Source organism: Lepus europaeus, chromosome 20 (assembly GCF_033115175.1).
Source record: "Lepus europaeus isolate LE1 chromosome 20, mLepTim1.pri, whole genome shotgun sequence".
NCBI classification, from domain to species: Eukaryota; Metazoa; Chordata; class Mammalia; order Lagomorpha; family Leporidae; genus Lepus; species Lepus europaeus.
This window is the reverse complement of record NC_084846.1, coordinates 4,486,536-4,507,229: the sequence shown is the minus strand read 5'-3', so window position 1 is coordinate 4,507,229 and position 20,694 is coordinate 4,486,536. Positions and strand designations below refer to the sequence as shown.

The 20,694-nt window shown below is 44.6% G+C and overlaps 1 protein-coding gene across 5 annotated transcripts; it reads left to right on the top strand.

Moving 5' to 3' along the window:
• The first annotated feature begins 1,932 nt into the window (after positions 1–1,932).
• ZNF699 (zinc finger protein 699) lies at positions 1,933–16,347 on the top strand. Of its 5 annotated transcripts, none has more exons than XM_062178756.1 (6): positions 1,933–1,995; positions 6,093–6,152; positions 8,823–8,949; positions 11,024–11,134; positions 11,852–12,035; positions 12,354–16,346. In XM_062178756.1, exons 2-6 carry the CDS (start codon positions 6,105–6,107, stop codon positions 13,798–13,800), a joined length of 1,917 nt encoding a protein of 638 aa, XP_062034740.1. In that variant the 5' UTR covers positions 1,933–1,995; positions 6,093–6,104; the 3' UTR covers positions 13,801–16,346. The 5 variants fall into 5 exon arrangements, with proteins under 5 accessions (XP_062034740.1, XP_062034742.1, XP_062034741.1 ...); XM_062178758.1 differs by lacking the exon at positions 1,933–1,995 and adding an exon at positions 2,002–2,249; XM_062178757.1 differs by lacking the exon at positions 1,933–1,995 and adding an exon at positions 2,002–2,273.
• Positions 16,348–20,694: the final 4,347 nt, after the last annotated feature.

Below are 20,694 nucleotides of genomic sequence, written 5' to 3'. Positions count from 1 at the left end.
AAACTCTATATATCAAAATTCAGGTGCCAGATTTCAAAGAGTACTTAGAGCAATGAAGGTTAATCACTCTAATGTTTATTTCAGACCATACAATATGGAATTTAATGTACATGGGGATAAGGGATGGGTGAATTCCATATTTCTAACTTCTATTTGATTTCTCTTTCAGTGTGAATTCAAGATGCCTGTGTCCCACATGGGAATGTCTGGGTTTGGTACCTGGTTCTAGCATCTGATCCCAGTTCTCTGCTAATGCAGGCCCTGGGGTTGGGGAGGTGGGGGGCAGGGTGGTAGCAGTGATGGCTCAAAGCAGCTGGGTCCCAGCCACTCACACGGGAGATCTGGATGGAGTTCTCAAGTTTCCCTCTCTTTTCCTCCCTCTCTTCCACCCTCCCTCTCCCTGCCTCTCAAAAAACAAACAAGCACACAAAACACCTCGCTCTAGCTTCAACGTCCTTGAATGTACTCATAGTTTACTATGGCATTCCCGTTACCATGCTATTGTTTCCAAATAAATGTCATTATTCTTTGGAGAATTTCTCTGTGTTCATTATTTGGGTTGACAGGACCAATATACAGAGGCCATCTGTGGCTTATTTCATACAGATTTTTATGCCACACCATACAAAAATATACTTTCCCAGGAATAAAGATTTTAATGATGAAGTTTGGAAGAAAAATTAGGAAAATATTCTTGTACTCTAAAGTTTTGGAAGACTTTGACAAGTAAAATAGGAAGCACAGAAGCCATTTTTAAAAATTGTACATTTACTAGGGTATATAAAACAAATACTTTATTCAACTAAGTTAAAGAAACAAAATTATTTTATCAACTCAATAATTGCATAAATATTACTCCTCAAACATTATTCATAAAATGTCTTTGTAAACCAGGTTTGAAATGAGACTTCATCAATTTGATAAGGGAAGCTTTCCACAAAAAATGAAAAATAATTGAGAGGCCAATGCTGTGGCACAGTGGGTTAAGCCTGTGACGCTGGCATCCCATATGGGCATTGGCTTCAGTCCTGGCTACTCCACTTGTGATCCAGCTCCCTGCTAATGCACCTGGGAAAGCAGTGGAAGATGGCCCAAGTGCTTGGGCCCCTGCACCCACGTGGGAGACCTGGATGTAGTTCCAGGTTCCTGGTTTCTACTGTGGCCATCTGGGGAGTGAACCAGCAGATGCAAGATCTCTCTCTCTGTAACTCTGCCTTTCAAATAAATCTTAAAAAAATAAACGAGCTATATGTTAGAGAACAAGAAAACCACACACAGAGAAAATACTGTTTCTATTTCAAGCTCAAAATAATTAACGGGCACCATTTATTGTACAGCAAGGTTTCTGGGTAAAAAGACTATTTAAATACAATAATTATCAATGGCTTTCCTCTACATGAATAATAGTGAAACAATGAAAAGGAAAAATAAAGGCCTAAAAAAGAGTTGAATGAGTGGGAACGAGTGGTTATCGCACAGACTGGTGGGTTGGGCGGCAAGCATGTATGTTCTATGTACAGGGAAGATAGGCGTAAATGCAGCTGACCTACATCCTAAGAGCATTCCGTGGTCCATTACTGGATAGCAGGCCCTAACCTCAGCCCCCGCCCCCAGGCCCAGGCTCCTAAGCCCCGCCCCAAGACCCCAGCCTCAACCACGCCCTGACAGTCTTCCCTAGCTCCGCCCTTTAGAATATTAACAAGCCACATCCTCAGGTCTACTTACGCTCCAGCCTCGCCCACCGTTCTAATTCTTTCCCCTTTACCCTCAACCCCTGCGAAAACTAGCATTTCTCATCCACCTGCGGCTACAGCTGTTCACCCCGGCCTCCCGCCCCGCCCACTCCCGGCTGCTGCCGTCAGTCATCCCAAGTCCCCACCTCCCGAGGCTCCGCCCCTTACGCCCGTTCCGGCGCCGACACCAGGGTCGGAGGTGGCCGTCCGCGCATGCGCGAGCCGGCCGCCATGTCACCCTGCGCCTGTGTCGGGGCTAGAGGTAAATTTTTGCCTCGGGCGGTGTCTTACCTGGGCTCGGACCCGCCAGCCTCCGGGTCTGAGTCGCTGCAGGCCGAGGACTGGGCCTGGCGGGGCGCCGTCTGCATTTCCTCTCGCAGACCGGGGCCCGGGGCTTCCCCTCAGCCGCCGGTTCCAAAGTTCCCGAACCCGGAGGTCTGGGCTGGGCCGGCAGACGGGGCGACTCCCGGGCCGGGCGGAGGTGCAGAAACCCCGTCAGCATCGTCCTGGGCGCTGGTGCGTGGATCCCCGCGGGTCTGGGTGAGCAGCGGGGGGCCCGGGCGCCCTGGGTCCCCACCTCTCCGCCCCCCCACGGACACCCGTGGGCTACGTGGTGTCCAGGTACACGCAGGCGAGCTGGCAAACATACACTGTCCCCCGGCCTCGCTGCCCCACACCCCCGACACGTTTTCATCATTGGTCTAAAGACGCCTTAAATCGCACACGGACACTGTGGTCGTCGGCCACGTGCAACTTTTTTTTCTTTTTTAATTCTTTGCACATTCCTTTTCCTGTTTCTTTGCTATCCTTGCCAAGACCTCCAGTTCCAAGTAGAATAGCATGTAATTTGCGTCCTTGCCCGCTTCCTGATCCGAGAGGGAACAACTCCGTTTCGTCCTTAAATAGGTGTTTGCTGTGGGTTTAGATTTTTTTGGGGGGGAGGGGAGAGAAGGATAATAAAAAACCTGTTTTTTTTTTTTTTTTTTTAAGCCCTGCTGGGCTAACTCTTCATCACCAATAGAGACTGAAGTAGATTAGTCACTGTTTTGAGTCTAGGGCCTGAATCACATAATCTTTTTCAATTATTGTCGTGGATCATTTCAATCAGTGACTTTTTAGTCATCTTTCATTTCCGGGATGAAGCGGACTTGGTGATTTATTCTCATTACTCAACTCCCAGCGATACTAATTTTACTTTGCACTCCTGCGCATGGGAGCACTCATTTTTTGAGTTGTACCCTTCTGGCATTGGAACTACTCGAGAAAACACTCTCCTCCCATTTATTTGTTGCACTTGCCTGTAAAACACTTTGCAACTTCAGTTTTCTTTATGGGTGTGTTTTTAAACTACTGCTTTTTTTTTCTATAATAACTGGATGTATTCAGATTTCGTACTTATTTTAGACCATTGCTAAAAGTTTTACTACTTGTAGAGATTCATTATTTGTAATTTTCATATCTATTCCTTTGATTTTTTTGTTACATTTCCAACAATATTTGTAAATTATGACTCACTTTTATTTCTAACATTTTTATCTGTGCTCCTCAGCTCTTAAAATTGCTGACTTTGCCAATTTAATTAGATTTTCAAATGATGGATACATTTTTCACTTTCCTGATTTAATTTTATCCTACTTTCTTTTTTGTTTCTAAATCTTCAGGCTGTTCTTTTCCCAATCTCATACATCTCTGATTAACCCATTTTTACTGATTTATTTTTCTCTGGGAATTGATGAAGCTTATAAATATGTATATACTAAACCAGTTGCCAGTTGTGGATTTCCATGTTTTCTCAAAAACTTAATTTTCTGCTTCTGCCCTGCCACATAACCAGTCCTGACTAACAAGGTGAATACAAATATCTGTGTTTTTCCTTATCCCTATAATGTGTGGCATTTTAAACATATTTATTTGATAGAGAGCTAGTCCGATAAGGAGAGAAAGTTGCCATCCACTGGTTCACCCCTGACTTGCCTGCGATGGCCTGGATTGGGCAGACCCAAAGCCAGGAGCCGGGAACTCCACCCGAGTCTCTTGCAGGTGGCAGGGCCCTGATTACTTGGGCCATCACTGGGTCTGCAGTAGAGGAAGCTGGAGTCAGGAGCCAGAGCTGGGTGTGAGATGCAGGCACTGTGATGTAAGACAAGGCATCTTAACTGGCGGTTATACTTCAGAATTTTTCTGTTTTGTTCTGTATTTTATCCTCTCTGACTGCACATAGCCAAGTGTGGGGAAATACTGTCTATATAAATATAAAATGAAGGAGCAGGAAGTAAGGGCCTTGAAGGAAATAGTGTTGCCTGAAACATAGGGTATAATCAGGAGAAGGAGCTAAATGATCCCCCCTTTCAATAAAACATTTCACTTCTCCGCTCTTAGTAGTGCTCAAAATGGCTCTAGGCTAAATTCTGACAATTTAGGACATAAAGGGCCTAATAACAGCCAAGTTACAAATATGTGTTCAGAAACATTCATTGGGAGTTTAGGGTTTGATGACAAATAGATTTGCATTCATATCCTCTTCAGCAGCTCTCTAATTGAGTGACATTGAATGTGTGGCTAATTGCCTCTAGGATTTCCTGTCATAAACTGGTTATTATGATATCTGGTTTTCAAAGCTTAATGAGGAATGAACAATCTAAGGTATATAGTTACTCTTACATCATGGTCACTCCTTACAGTAAATAGTGGCATAGTTGGGGCCTGTGTTGTGGTACAGCAGGTTAAGCTGCCGCCTGCGGTGCTGGCATCCCATATCCAAGTTCTGGCTACTCTGCTTCCCATCTGGCTCGCTGCTAAAGCACCTGTGGAGGTAGCAGGTGCTGGCCCAAATGCTTGGGCCCCTGCCACCCACATGGGAGACCTGGATGGAATTCCTGTCTCCTAACTTCAGCCTGGCCCAGCCCCAGCTGTTGCAGCCATCTGGGGGAGTGAAGCAGTGTGTGGAATATCTATTTCTCCACCCTTGTCACTTTTCAAATCAATCAATCTTTTTTAAATGGCATAATTAAAACATTTATTTTCATTTTATTTTAAAGGCAGAGAGAGATCTTTTGTCTGCTGGTTCATTCCCTAAGAGCCTGTAAAATCGGGCTGGGCCAGGCCAGAGCCAGGAGCCTAGAACTCAATGCAGGTCTCCCACATGGGTGGCAGGGACCCAAGCATCTGAGCCATTGCCTGCTGCCTCCCAGGGTGCATATTAGCAGAAAGTGGTGTCGGGACTCACACCCAGCCCCTCTGATATGGGCTGCTCCAAATAGCCACTCCACACGATTTTTTAAAAAATCAACTTTCATATATGCCTCTTGCACTGCAGTGGGGGGAAGTGTTGACTTTTTGTTGTTTGAAATTTGTGAGACAGTGCTGCAGATATCAGTCAGGGATGATGCGGGTTGAGTATTCTGCTACTGCTGTACCATATGCATTTAGCACGTGGATCACAGCATAGCGGACTTCTCTGCCTGATGCATTTGCAATTCAACAGATTGATGCTTTACTTAAAAAACCAGGGAGCCCTGCAGCTTGCACGGACAGAGGTGGTAGTCAGAGACTGAGCAGAGATGCTTTTTAGCCCGCCTAGAGGTGCAAGAAGTTAAGAAATGTTGGTTGGGAGTGGAGCCCTCAGAAGCCTGGTGCATAAATTTGACATAGCAAGTGTATATTATGGCTGAAGACACTGTAATACATTTTATGCCTTTTGTTACCGTGGGCAAACTGGGACCAGACTTTCTTAGGCTTTAGTTAACTTAGTTACAAAATGTCACTCTTAACCACTTCTTTAAGATCAGCAGTGGGGTAACTTTGTGGCATTGTGGCACAGCTGGTTAAGTGGTTGCCTGCAATGCTGGCATCCCGCATGAGCATTGGTTCCCATCCCAGCTGTTCCCACTTCCAATCCAGATCCCTGCTAATGCACCTGGAAAAGCAGTAGCAGATGACCCAAGTGCTTGGGCCCCTGTACCCACATGGGAGACCTGGGTGGAGTTCCAGGCTTTGGCATGGCTTAGCTTCGGCTGTTGTGGCCATTTGGGGAGTGAACCAGGGAATGGAAAATCTCTCTCTCTCTCTCTCTCTCTCTGTAACTCTGCCTTTTGAATAAATAAATCTTTAAAAAGCCAAAAAGATCGGTAAGAACTGCAGTCCTGTTTCCTAGCTTTAGAAGAGAAGGTTGCAACACCTGCGTACAAGATCAGTGTGTGTTTGCTTGAGTGTCTTGGAGTGTATGGGTTGTGCTGAGGGGAGTTGTCACTCTTAGCTGATTTGCAGCATCTAGGCTCATGCGTATGGGAAGGGGGGGCAATCTGGATTCTTATGTCATTGGCTTTACCTTTAACTTCCTAATATCTTGCTTCTCTTTAGGAAAGATAAAACATGGAGGAAGACAGAGTAGCTGATGAGTTACAGAAAAATATGATACAGGTAAGTAAAGGTAATAATCCTGCAAAAGATGATTTCCATCTCTGCAGGTCTCCTTTTGGGTGCTCCTCCTCCTAACTGTTTCTAATTTGGGCCCACAGTGAAGGTTTTAAGCTTTCTAGGGCATACAGTTTCCATGGCAACTCACAGCTGTCATTGCAATGCAAAAGCAACTGTGGATGGTACAGAAACAAGTGCTTGCTTGTGTTCCAATAAGATCTTATTCACACAAACAGCTGGCAGGCTCGATTTAGCCTGTGCACCATCGTTTGCCAACCCCTGGCCTACAATGTGAGAAAGTACGGCCAGGTTTGTGGTGGCTTCTGAGCCTCTCAGGTTTGTGAGGGGGAAAAAAGGGAAAAGTTCCCATTGCGTGTGTGTGTGTGTGAATGTGAATATTTTTATTTATTTTTTATTCTAGAGGCAGAGAGAGCTCCCATCTGTTGGTTTATTCTCCCCAAATTTTTATGATGTCTAAGATTGGGTGCAGGGATGGAGCCAGCAACTGATAACTCAATCCAGGTCTCCCACATGTATGGCAGGATCCCACCTGCTGCTTCCTTGGCTCTGTGTTGGCAGGAAGCTGAGGTGGGAGTGAAAGCTGGGTATCAAATTTCGGCATCTTGATAGGGTTATGGATATCTTAACTGCTGGCCAAGAGTGCTTCCCAGCCCTTCCCTCTGCAAGAGTGATTTTATTCATCAAAACTTCATTTAGATTTGATCCTGTGTTTCCTATTATGCTGACTGCTCTAAAGGGAATAAGATAGCTGATAAAATTGTTTCTAAAACAAAGAACTGAGGTATCAATATGGGAGTTACTTCATTTCTGGAGTCTTCCTCTCAGAAGTATAGGTGACAATGTGCTGTTTGCAATATGTGTCTGAAGTGAAGTACTTTGTGGGACCTGACTATTGCCAGCTAGACAGGATCAGAACTGAATTGCATTAGAGGATACCTAGCTGATGAGAATGTCTCAGTGTTGTGGCTATCCACCGTATCCAATCCACCACACACATCTGGCATTAGAAATATCCTGGGCCAGCACTGCGGTTCAATAGGCTAATCCTCCGCCTGCGGCACCGGTTCTAGTCCCGGTCGGGGCGCTGGATTCTGTCTTGGTTGCCCCTCTTCCAGGCCAGCTCTCTGCTGTGGCCCGGGAGTGCAGTGGAGGATGGCCCAAGTCCTTGGGCCCTGCACCCCATGGGAGACCAGGATAAGCGCCTGGCTCCTGGCTTTGGATCAGCGTGGAGCACCAGCTGCGGCGGCCATTGGAGGGTGAACCAACGGCAAAAGGAAGACCTTTCTGTCTCTCTCACTATCCACTCTGCCTGTCAAAAAAAAAAAAAAAAATATATATATATATATATATATATCCTGTGTTGGTGCTAGCATTGTGCCACAATGGGTTAAGCTTGCTGCTTGCAATGCTGGCATCCCATGTGAGTGCTAGTTCAGGTCCCAGCTGCACCTGGGAAAGCAGCAGAAGATGGCCCAAGTGCTTGGGCCCCAGCCACCTATACTGGAGACCTCGATAGTGATCCAGGCTTCTGGATTAGGTCTGGCCCAGCTGTGGCTGTTGTGGCCATTTGGGGAGTGAACCAGTGCATGGAAGACCCCCCCCCCCAATGCTCCCCATCTTTCACTGTAACAGCCTTCCAAATAAACAAATCTTAAAAAAAAAAAAAAGAAGTGTTCTGTGTTAGAACAGGCATTTGGTGTAGTGGTTAAGATGCTACTTGGGATTCCTGCATCCCATATCAAAGTGCTTGGGTTGAAGTCCCAGCTTTGCTTCCAGTACCGGCTTTCTGCTAACGTGCACCTTAGGAAGCATCAGCGATGGCTCATGTACTTGGGTCCCTGCCACCCACACAGGAGACCTAGATTGAATTCTGGTCTCCTGGTTTCAACCTGGCCTAGCCCCAGCCATTGTGATTAGGAGGGGAGCAAATTAGTAGATGGGAGATCTCCTTTTCTCTCTGTCTGTGTTTCCCTGCTTGTCAGATTTCTTTAATGAGGAAAAAAGTGTTCTTTGCAGTATTGTCTGTGCAAGAATTGAAAAAAACAAGTGAATGCACGTGTGGGGAAAACACCTTGGTTTTTCCTATCTCATTACCATCAAACTACAGAGAGAAAATTTTAGTATTTTATAGTGTTGAATGTGAAGTGAACAGTGTTTAAGTTGCCATTTGGGGTGCTACCACCTTTGCCAGTGCTTGGGATCAAGTTCTGCCTCTGCTTCAGATCCAATTTCTTGCTAATGCACCTGGGGGCAGCAGATGATGTTCCAAGTACTTGGGTTCCTGCCATCCACATGGGAGAACCACATAGAGTTCTGACTCCTGGTCTTGGCCTGACCCAGCCATGACTGTCATGGGCATTTGGGGAGTGAACCAGTGGATGGAAGGTTTGTTTCCCTCTGTCACTCTGCCTTTCAAAATGAATGAATGAATAAAACAAGTTTAAAAATCTGAGACGGGATTGGCTCACCTGGAAGTATGTGTGAACAGAAAGGGAAAGGGATCTGACAGCTGAGTCTCAGAGTAGATGCGTGGAGACTCTAGAATCTTCTACAAATTGATGCTCAGTTCCCCAGTGTTGTCAGCCTCACCCATCCTTTTGTACACGTGAGAGGAACTGCACTTTTCTTAGTCTGTTTTGTGGGATGTTTCAGGACTCTGTGGTCTTTGAGGATGTGGCTGTGTACTTTACCCAGGAGGAGTGGGCTTTGCTGGACCTTGCTCAGAGGACCCTCTACCGAGATGTGATGCTGGAAAACTTCCAGAACTTGGCCTCACTAGGTAAGAATAGCAGCATTTTTCTCATGTAGCTGTTTAGAAAGTCATGTTGTCCTAAGTACTTCGTCTTGTTCTAGAAGGATTTGGGTTACAGAATGGGAATACATTGGTAAATGATACCAACATGCTCACTGGTCCCAAAGAGCTTACAGTCTAGTGACTTCACCGTGAAAATAAATATCTGTATATTGAACTGGCCTTTCTTTTTTCTTGTGACTGAAAGCCTTGAGGCTTGTTAAGTGTGGAAAGTGTGGGTGCAGACTTTAGGGACTGCTTTGGGGCATGTAGAGGAGGTTTGTGGTTTGAGGGCTTCTGAGGATTTTACTGCTGTCAAGTGCCCTTTACCCAAAGACTAGCAGGAGCACATGGGCTTAACTAGCTGAACTTGGAGATGGGATGCCAGCAATGCAAAGGGTGGGTAGCTTACCCTGCTACACCACAGTGCTGGTTCCCCCTGCTATCTTCTAGTTTTCTAGGTTTATGTATGATGTTCAGGTATGTGGCTCATTCTGAGTTAATTTTTGTGAAGGCTGTAGCCTCATTTTCATGCTGTGGATGCCCAGTTGGTCCAGCACCATTTGTGGAAATTGACTGTCTTTTATTCATTGTATTGCTTTTGCTCCCTTGCCAAAAATCAGCTGAGTCTATAGTCATCCCTTGGTATCCGTGGGGATTAGTTCTAGGACCCACTGTGAATGCCAAACTCTGTGGCTGCTCAAATCCTGTAGGTAAAACGGTGTAGTATTTGCATAGAATATATCCTCCAATATACTTTAAATCACCTCTAGATTATTTATAATTCCTAATACAACATAAATACTGTGCAAATAGTTGTTGTATTGTTTAGGGAATAAAGGCAGAGACAATGGTCTGTACATGTTCAGTATAGATACAGTGTTTTTCCTGGATATTTTCTATCCACAGTTGGTTGAATCCACAAATGTGAAACCCATGGTTATTTTTATTTATTTGAAAGGCAGAGTGACAGAGGTAGGTAGGTAGGTAGATATAGTCCATCCCCTGGCTTACTTCCCAAATGCCCACAACAGCTGGGGTTGGGGCAGGCCAAAGCCAGGAGCCCAGAACTCCATCTAGTTCCCCCACATGGATAGTAGGAATCCAAGTACTTGGCCATCTTCTACTGCCTCTTTTTAATTTTTTAAATTTTTTATTTTTTTGACAGGCAGAGTAGACAGTGAGAGAGAGAGAGAGAGAGAGAGAGAGAGAGAGAGAGAGAGAGAGAGAGAGAGAGAAAGGTCTTCCTTTTTCCGTTGGTTCACCTCTCAAGTGGCCGCTACGGCTGGTGTGTTGCGGCCGGCCCGCTGTGCTGATCCAAAGCCAGGAGCCAGGTGCTTCTGGCCTCCCATGTGGGTGCGGGGTCCAAGTACTTGGGCCATCCTCCATCGCCCTCCCTAGCCACAGCAGAGAGCTGGACTGGAAGAGGAACAACTGGGACAGAATCCGGTGCCCCAGCCGGGACTAGAACCTGGAGTACCGGTGCCACAGGTAGAAGATTAGCCTAGTGAGCCATGGCACCGGCCCTACTGCCTCTTAAGAAGCTGGGTTGTAAATGGATGTTACACTGAAACCCAGGAACTCTGATATAGATAGGAGCGTCTTCAGTGCAGCTTAACCCACTGTGCCACACAGGCAGTCACCTTAGATGTTGACAGAAAGTGGAGGCAGTTCTATTATTGAGTATTTTTTTGGGTGGCATAGTACCTTTTGTTTGGTCTGTCCTTAAACAAAAAGTCACAAAGTGGCCTTGTTCTGTTATATTTTATCGTGATCTCGGAGCCCCTTTGTTGCAAGTTGGCATTCCATGAGATTGTCTATGTTCGGTGGGAGAACAAATATCAAACTAGCTGGTAATATTGAAATTTAGCTATGAATGTCAGATCAGTTTTGGACATCAGAGGCTACTTCTGCCCACCCCAGGACACATGCTCTTTCTTTTTAAAATAAATTTGAAATTTCACTGCTATTAAACTCACATCTGTCATCTTTGGGATACCAGAAAATCCATTTTGGTCCTGTCTTATGGAAATGTTTGTGGTTCTATGTTATTCTCCCTCAGGATACCTGCTGGACACACCTCACCTCATCTCCCAGTGGGAACAAGAGGAGGACCTGCAGACAACAAAGGGAGGACTTACCCATGACATCTGTACAGCAGAATACCAGGAAGGCAAGAATCCTTGGGATAGATGGTCCTTATTAGGGGAAACAATAAAAATAAAAATCAAATAAAAACAAAACACAACCTTGTTTTGTCTAAGGAGGCTGATCTTCCACAGATGACTGTCTTCCTTGTTCTTGGCAAAGGCCTCCCATATCCCCTATTTCCTTTTTGTAAGTTAGTATTTAGCCATGTGCATTTAACCTAATTCTTTTCTGTTTTTTTCTTCTAAGACCAGTCTACTTGTTTTTCCATCAGTCTCAGTGTTCATAAAATTATTTCTTAATTACATTTTTAAATACTTATTTCATTTTTAATTTATATGAAAGGCAGAGAGAGAGAGAGAGAGATCAGTTGATTTTCTATATGCTGGTTCACTTTCCAAAGGCCAAGACTGGGCCAGGCCAACGGCAGCAGCCTGGAACTCCATCCGGATCTCCAACCTGGATGGCAGGAACCCCAGCCTTTGGGCCATCACTGCTGTCTCCTAGCATGTGCATTAACAGGAAGCTGGAATCAGGAGCAGAGCTGGGACTCAAACATAGGCACTCTCATATGAGATATGGGTGTCCCAAACCATAGCTTAACTGCTGTGCCAACTGCTGCCTCTGTTTCTCAGTTAAATGCTTACCATTTTGACCCTCGTGCCTGTTGATACCAAAGTCTTGAGATAGCCACACTGCTCAAAGTCCTTGGTCCACAGATGCCTTCACTTTTTTGTTTCAGGTTTTGAGACCAAATCTAAAACTAATGAACCAATTGCTCCACAAGACATTAATGGAGAAAAAGTATCTCATGAACAGAAAATTCTAAGATTCAAAAGGAATGATTCCTGGTCCTCCATTTTATGTGAAAACTTGGAATACCATGATACTGATCAACAGAGCAAAAGCCATGAGACACATTTGAGGTGAGTGATAAATAAGAGAAAGTAGTGTCTCAGGAGAGAATCTTAAAATATCATAAGATTTAAGAAACATTGTGATTTCACAAAGAATTTTGCCAAGGTGGTTTCTCCCACAAATGAGACTGAGTTATTGGATACTTGACACACACTTCAGGTGTAAACAATTATCAGAAAAATCCCGAAAATCCAAAACTCAATGACAGTATTGGCTACGGTAGGGCCTTCTCTGAGAACTTTCAGCTTATAACTAGATAGGGCAGACAACAGATTCACCGAGAATGGTACAAACTTATTATTAATAGGGTGCTTTTTGTTTTTAAGTCCTGTGGTAGAGAACATCTCTGAACGTAATGAGGAAAGTCAGCGAGGACACACCTTGAGCCACATTCCAAACCTCAAGAGAACTACTGAGGTGAAACCCTGTGAACGCCATGAGTGTGGAAGGGCCTTCGGGGACCAGCCATCGCTTAGGACGCACAGCATGTCTGACGCTGGAAGCAAACCCTATCAGTGTAAGGCGTGTGGGAAAGCCTTCCATTTTCTTGCCTGTTTTAAGAAGCACATGAGAACTCCCAATGAAGAGAAACCCTACGAATGTAAGGAATGCACCAAAGCCTTCAGCTGCTCCTCATTCTTCAGGGTGCACATGAAGCTTCACACCGGAAAGACCAACCATGAATGCCAGGACTGCGGGAAAGCTTTTAGCTGTGCCTCTTCCCTCACAGAACACAAAAGAACTCACAGCGGAGATAAGCCCTACGAGTGCAAGGACTGTGGGAAGGCCTTCAGTTGTTCCTCCTCTCTCTCCAAACACAAAAGAATTCACAGTGGCGATAAGCCCTACGAGTGCAAGGACTGTGGGAAGGCCTTCAGTTCCTCCTCGCACCTCATCATACACCTCCGAATCCACACAGGAGAGAAGCCGTACGAGTGTAAAGAGTGTGGGAAGGCCTTCAGCGAGTCCTCTAAACTCACCGTCCACCTGAGAACACACACCGGGGAGAAACCGTATAAGTGTAAGGAGTGCGGGAAAGCTTACAACTGCCCCTCCTCCCTAAGTATCCACATGAGGAAACACACCGGAGAGAAACCCTACGAGTGTCTAGAGTGTGGGAAAGCCTTCTACCTCCCCACTTCCCTTAACACACATGTGAAAAATCAAAGCAGAGAGAAGCCCTACGAGTGCAAGGCCTGTGGGAGGGCCTTCAGCTGTCCCTCGGCCTTCAGAGCGCACGTGCGCGATCACGCTGGGAAGAGCCAGTATGAATGTAAGGAGTGCGGGAAGACCTTCAATCGCTCCTCTTCCCTCACTGAACACCTGAGAACGCACAGCGGAGAGAAGCCTTATGAATGCAAGGAATGCGGGAAAGCCTTCATAAGCTCCTCCCACCTTACGGTGCACATAAGGACGCACACTGGAGAGAAACCTTACGCGTGCAAGAAATGTGGGAAAGCCTTTATTTACCCCTCAGCCCTTAGGATCCACATGAGAACGCACACTGGGGAAAAGCCCTATGAATGTAAACACTGCGGGAAGGCCTTCCGTCACTCTTCGTACCTCACGGTGCACGCAAGGATGCACACTGGAGAGAAGCCCTTTGAATGCCTCGAGTGTGGGAAGGCCTTCAGTTGTCCCTCCTCCTTCCGAAGACATGTGAGAAGCCACACTGGAGAGAAGCCGTATGAATGCAAGGAGTGTGGCAAAGCCTTTGTGTGCCCGGCCTACTTTCGGAGACATGTGAAAACTCACGCTAGAGAAAACACATGAATGTAAGGAACACAGGAACCTGCAAGGCTTCTTCAGATCCTGGGCAGATTCCGTGCAAATGTGCGAATGCAGGAGATTGTCTTTTGTGAAGACCCGAGAGCATCTGAGAGAAACTTCTGTGTGGTGAAGCCTGCGTGGATATCACTTCTGTGTATAAGAAAATTCACAGGAGAAATGAAGATCAATGCCTCATCATTAACATGAACTGCTGGGCCTTTGAATTCTGATACTCTCTGACGGGAACATTTAAGGTGATGCATTTACCTCAACTCTAGCCATATGTTTTTTAGTATGCAGTACATTTATTTTGGTTCAGATAGAAATATTACTTCCATTTCAAAGTCTTTTTGATCCAAGGGGTATTTGAAGTATGTGTATTTTTTCATGTGCACATACATGAGTGATCTTTTTTAGACTTATCTCTAATGAATGCCCTTTGGTCTCTAAGTGTCTAGTCGTTATGGTATTGATACTTTGGTTTCTGTTATTGTTTTGGTATAGCATGGCAGATACTGGAAAGTGCCCCATATTTTTCCATTTCTTTTTTGTAACAGAAACTAAAAGTTTTGAGAATATCAGTTTTTACCATTAAGAGTTCAATTCTAGTAAATAATCCCAACAGCAATTAATAGGTAGATCTTGAAAGGAATGATCTTATCTGATATCCTATTTTTATATTTTGTACTTTGCTTTTGCTCATGGCTAGGATTTGGACCCAATGTTTTGAGTTTAAAAATTGTATTAACTTGGATATGGCTAGGAACTACATTTCTCAGAATTCTTTTTCTGGTTCCAGGTTAGAATTGTCTAAAACAAGAATTTGTATGAGATTTGGAAGGCATAAAAGAAGAAGCCATTTTCCACTTAGTGGACCATCAGACAGATGCACAGGGACCCTGTGGACTAATTTTTAGCTCATTTTCCTGATTATTAAACTCACTGATCGATACTTGATCAAAACTCTATATAAAGTGATTGACTTCTGTTTCCTTAGCTGCGTAGAAAATCCATCAGCTCCTCTATTGAAGTCACACACTGCTTCTTGGCCTTTGTGACAAGTTCTGGTGTCATTTCGCTGATGTTGCAGCCTTGATTTGTGTTGGTCCCGGTTTGGAGCAGTATTGTTATGTCCACAGTTCAGTCTTGTTATGTACCTGTACTCATGGAAAAAATACACATCTACCAAAGCTACTGTGATCTCAAAGGCAAGAGGTCTGACTACCTACAGGTAGCTGGGATAAGCATCAGGCAGGATGTCATCCCATGTTAATGGAGAAAGATTTATATTTGACATCTTCAAGCAGGGAAAAGTTTTTTTATTTTTAATCTGAGAAGATAAACAGTATGAACTACTTTAGGTACATTTGACCACTTTTTTTGTGTGTCTATTGTATCCTCTTTTTATCTTTAAAAGTATATGATACTTCCCCTTAGTCACATTTTACTGGTTTTTTTTTTTTTTTTTTTTTTTTTTTTTTTATTTAAACCAGCACCCATATGGAATGCTGGCATTGCAGGTTGAGGCTTAACCTACTATGCCACAGTGCTGACCCCTAATAGGCATGAAGTATGCTAATCTTCAATGTAGAGCTTGCTGGAATTTCATATGGATATACACCCTGGTAAACCCATTTCTAGGGCTCCAGAAAGTTCATTCATTCCCCTTCTCAATAATTAGTCCACATAGACAACCATAGTTTTGAGTCATTACAACTGATTAGGTTTGCTTATTCTTGATTTTTAAAAATGTTAGACTATAACAGTTTTGTACTTGTCAAAGCATAGTTTGCTTTTTTAAAAAAATTGAAAGGCAGAGTTAAAGACATAGGGAAATATAGTGTGATCTTCCATTTGCTGGTTCACTCCCCAAATCAATGCAGCAACTGGGGCTGGACCAGACTGAAGCCAGGAGCCTGGAACTCCATCAGGGTCTCCCACATGAGTGGCAGGGCCCAAGCTAATGGTTGCTTTCCCAGATGCATTAGCGGGTTAGAAGTGGAGCAGCCGGGACTCAGTGCTGGTGCTCTTTTGGGATGCCAGTATTGTGTGGCAGCTTAACCTGCTGTGGCACAGTGCTGACACCTAGTTTGCTTTTTAAATGTCCTGTTGGTAGAATTCTGACACTTACTTCTCTCAGTATATGCTGTATAGAAGGAATGAAGTTAATGACTCATAAGGGTTGACTTTATGCTTAGTTTTGATAGGTATTCTAGTTTTTCAAATTGTTGATTCCACCAAAGATTCTTAAAACAGTGCATGAATGTTTTAGTTGTTCTACACTTTCTAATTTTGACTATTTATCAGAGAGTATAGTGATATTTTCCTTGGTTTTAATTTGCAGTGATATGTAATGACTTTATAAGCTTCTTGACTATTAGGATGTCTGCTTTTATGAGGGAACCTATTAACCACTTCATCCATTTTTCATATCCTTTTCTTTAATTGAAGGGTTTCCTTCTGGTCACTTATCCTTTATTGGATGTATGAGTATCTGTATATCTAGATACATATGCATATATAAAAATCTATATTATATATAAAGTATAATTTGTATATTATATATAAAATATAATTTGTATATTACATATATATATTACAGATAACTTTTCACAGTCTTTGACTTGTCTTTTCAATATTTTTGTAAGCCATAGGGGACCGTATTGGTTTGATCACTAAATAGCCCTTGGCTTTTTTAGTTAGCTTCAGGTATGTCTGGATCCTGGGGTTGAAAAGATTCCTTGGATGAGCTCTGCCCCCATATTTTGACTATGCAGGAGGCTGCATTAGTCTTTCTTTTTTAAAGATTTACTTGAGTTGTAGAGAAAGAAGGAGAGGCAGAGAAAGACAGGGAGGAAGGGAAGCAGAGAGAGAGAAAATGAAAATGAATGAATCTTCTATCTACTGGTTCACTTCCTAAATGGCAGCAACAGCCAGAACTGGACCATGCCAAAGCCTGGAACAACGTCCTGGTCTCCTACATAGGAGGCGGGGGCCCAAGTACTTGGATCATCTTCCACTGCTTTTTCCAGGCCATTCATATGGAGCTGGATCAGAATTGGAGCAGTCAGGACTTTAACTGGCTCCCATATAGTTTGCCAGTGTTGCAGGTAGTGGCTTAACCTGCTGTACCACAATGCCAGCCTCATGCATTAGCTCTTTTCCAGGCAGTCTGACTGTAGTGGGCCCCAAAAGTTCTAGGCTACTTTCTTCCCAGGTTAAAGTCTCAGGGAGAAAAGACTATTATTTAAGATTTATTTATTTGAAAGGCAGAGTCACACACACACACACACAGATCTTCCATCTGCTGGTTCATTCCCCAAATGCCCACAATAGTCCCCAGCTGGGGCTGGACCTCAGTATCAGAAACTCAATCTGAGTTTCCCACATGGATAGCAGGGACCCAGCCACCTGAGCCACCATTGCTGCCACCGAGAATGTGGTAGGCAGGAAGCTGGAGTCAAGAGTCGAACTGGTATTGAACCAGGCACTGCTGTGTGGGACATGGGTATCTTTTTTTTTTTTTTTTTTTTTTGACAGGCAGAGTGGATAGTGAGAGAGAGAGACAGAGAGAAAGGTCTTCCTTTGCCGTTGGTTCACCCTCCAATGGCCGCCGCGGTAGGCGCGCTGCGACCGGCGCACCGCGCTGCTCCGATGGCAGGAGCCAGGTGCTTCTCCTGGTCTCCCATGGGGTGCAGGGCCCAAGGACTTGGGCCATCCTCCACTGCACTCCCTGGCCACGCAGAGAGCTGGCCTGGAAGAGGGGCAACCGGGACAGGATCGGTGCCCCGACCGGGACTAGAACCCGGTGTGCCGGCGCCGCAAGGCGGAGGATTAGCCTAGTGAGCCGCGGCGCCGGCGGGACATGGGTATCTTAACTGGCATCCTGACTGGTAGGCCAGACACCCACCTTCAGTAGTTTTTTTGTAGGATATGAGGGTTAAAGTGTGTGTATATACAGATTTATCAGATAATCTCTGCCTCTTGGTTCATTTGTCTTTCCTTGCACCAACCCCATAATCTTGGTTTTTGTTACTTTGTAGTATTTTTTGGAAATCTGGTGTTGATAGCCAATTTCAAAAAACCTAGGGGCTGGCACTGTGGCACAGCAGGTAGAACCGCTACCTGCAGTGCTGGCATCCCATATGGGCGCCGGTTCGAGTCCCAGCTGCTCCACTTCCAATCCAGCTCTCTGCTGTGGCCTGGGAAAGCAGTGGAAGATGGCCCAAGTCCTTCAGCTCCCGCACCTGTGTGGGAGACCTGGAGGAAGTTCCTGGCTTCTGGCTTTGGATTGGCACAGCTCTGGCCATTGCGGCCAATTGGGGAGTGAACCAGCGGATGGAAGACCTCTTTCTTCCTGCCTCTCCTTCTCTCTGTGTAACTCTGACTTTCAAATAAATGTTTAAAAAAAAAATAAATTAACCTTTAAAAATATAATACATTAAGTTATATATATTCACAGGGTACCATATTCTTGATACATATATGTAATAGTTGATTTTATCCTGATTCAAATATTGTTTTTAATTTTTTTTTTTTTGACAGGCAGAATGGACAGTGAGAGAGAGACAGAGAGAGAAAGGTCTTCCTTTGCCGTTGGTTCACCCTCCAATGGCCACCGTGGCTGGCGCGCTGCTGATCCCATGGCAGGAGCCAGGTGCTTCTCCTGGTCTCCCATGGGGTGCAAGGCCCAAGCACTTGGGCCATCCTCCACTGCACTCCCTGGCCACAGCAGAGAGCTGGCCTGGAAGAGGGGCAACCGGGACGGAATCCGGCACCCCGACCGGGACTAGAACCCGGTGTGCCGGTGCCGCAAGGCAGAGGATTAGCCTAGTGAGCCGCAGCGCTGGCCTGTTTTTAATCTTTAAGATTATCCTGTCTTCTCTACTGTTTTGTTTTTTGGAATTTTTTTTTTTTTAGACAGGCAGAGTTAGTGAGACAGACAGAGATAGGTCTTCCTTCTGTTGGTTCACCCCTCAAGTGGCTGCTATGGCTGGCGCGCTGTGCTGATCTGAAGCCAGGAGCCAGGTGCTTCCTCCTGGTCTCCCATGCAGGTTCAGGGCCCAAGCACTTGGGCCATCATCCACTGCCTTCCTGGGCCACAGCAGAGAGCTGGACTGGAAGAGAAGCAACTGGGACAGAATCCGGCACCCCAACCGGGACTAGAATCTGGGGTGCTGGCGCCGCAGGCAGAGGATTAGCCTAGTGAGCCGGGGTACCAGCCTGGAGTCTTTATTTTTACAAATAAATCTTTAGGAGACTGTGCTTAGAATTGTTTTAACTTTATACAGTACCTTGAGGAAAATCAACATCTTTACAATACTGAGTCATGCAATTGATGCAAATAGTACAATCTTCTGTTTACCTACATCTTTAACTTTTTGCAACCATGTTTTATAGTTATAATTTTAGAGATTTGAATACCTTTCATTTATTTCTGGGTATGTGGTATATTTTGCTACATATTTTTTTTCATTTTTGGTGTTAATATGTAAATTGCAGTATCTTTTTATACATTACACTTACATCCAGTGACGTTTATAAATTCAACTATTTATTCAACTTGTGGGTTATTTTGGATATATAGTCTTGTCAATACCAATAAAAGAGTCTTACCCACTTTGTAAACTTTTATCTTCTATTTATTTTTCTTGCTTTCTTTCTTTACAGTAAGGAATGATAAAGATGATCATCTTTGCTTTGTTCTGGATTAAACCATTTCTGACATTCTAGCCTGTTAGTCTTTTCATTTTGCTAGATTCAGTGTGCTACTTAAAAAATTATTTCTGGGGTAGTCATTTGGCCTAGAGATTAAGACACTTGCTCCCCATCCAAGTGCCTGGTTAGTACTTGGCTATGGGTCCTGACTCCAGCTTCTGGCTCATGCAGACACGGGGAGACTGCAAATGACAGCTCAAGTGATTTGGCTTCCATCAGTCATGTAGGAGACTCTTGTTGATGTCCTGGCTCTGACTTCAGCCTCCTAGCCATTGTCGGTCTTTGAAGTGAACCAACAGATGGAAGAACTGTTTCCCGGGTCCCTCTGTTTCTCAAAGAAATAAATGCAAAGATAATGAGATTTTGAACAAAAAGAATGAATACTCTTACACTGTCTCCAGTCTTTCTGTAGTAAAGAGTGCTAGAAACATCCTGATCACTCGCCTTTGTCTCTTTCCCCATTATTTCCTTAAATACTTGGAAGTAGAATTGTTGGGTCAATGGAAGGGATTAGAAAATCTCTGCTAATATAAATATGGTAGAACTTGTGCACAGGTCTGTGGGAAGGAACGAGATCATGCGTGTCAGGGCTGGTGCTGGTGATGCAGTGGGTTAAACCCCTGCTTTTGATGCCAGCACATCACTTTCATGGTCTTTCCCTCCCTCACTCTGTCATTCTGCTTTTTTTTTTTTTTTTAAGATTTATTTACCTAAAATAGAAAAAGAAAAAAGGGCTATGCGTGGTTTACTAGCCCCCATGGGATGCCCAACTTCTGGTCCAAATTCCAAAGGAATAGAAGAGATTTATTTTTATTTTTATTTTTAAAGATTTATTTTATTTCAAAGAGTTCCATAGGTCTTCCATCTGCTGGTTTACTCCCCAGATGGCCACAATGGCCAGAGCTGAGCTGATCTCCATGCCAGGAGCCAGGAGCTTTTTCTAGATCTCCCACGAAGGTGCATGGGCCCAAGGACTTGGGCCATCCTCTACTGCTTTCCCAGGCCACAGCAGAGAGCTGGATCAGAAGAGGAGCAACCAGGTCTTGAACCGGTGCCCATATGGGATGCCAGTGCTTCAGGTCAGGGCGTTAACTTGCTGCACCACAAAGGCCAGGGCTTTAACCAGCTGTGCCACAGTGCTGGCCCCAGAAGATACTTAAATTAGTGCCTCTCAAACAT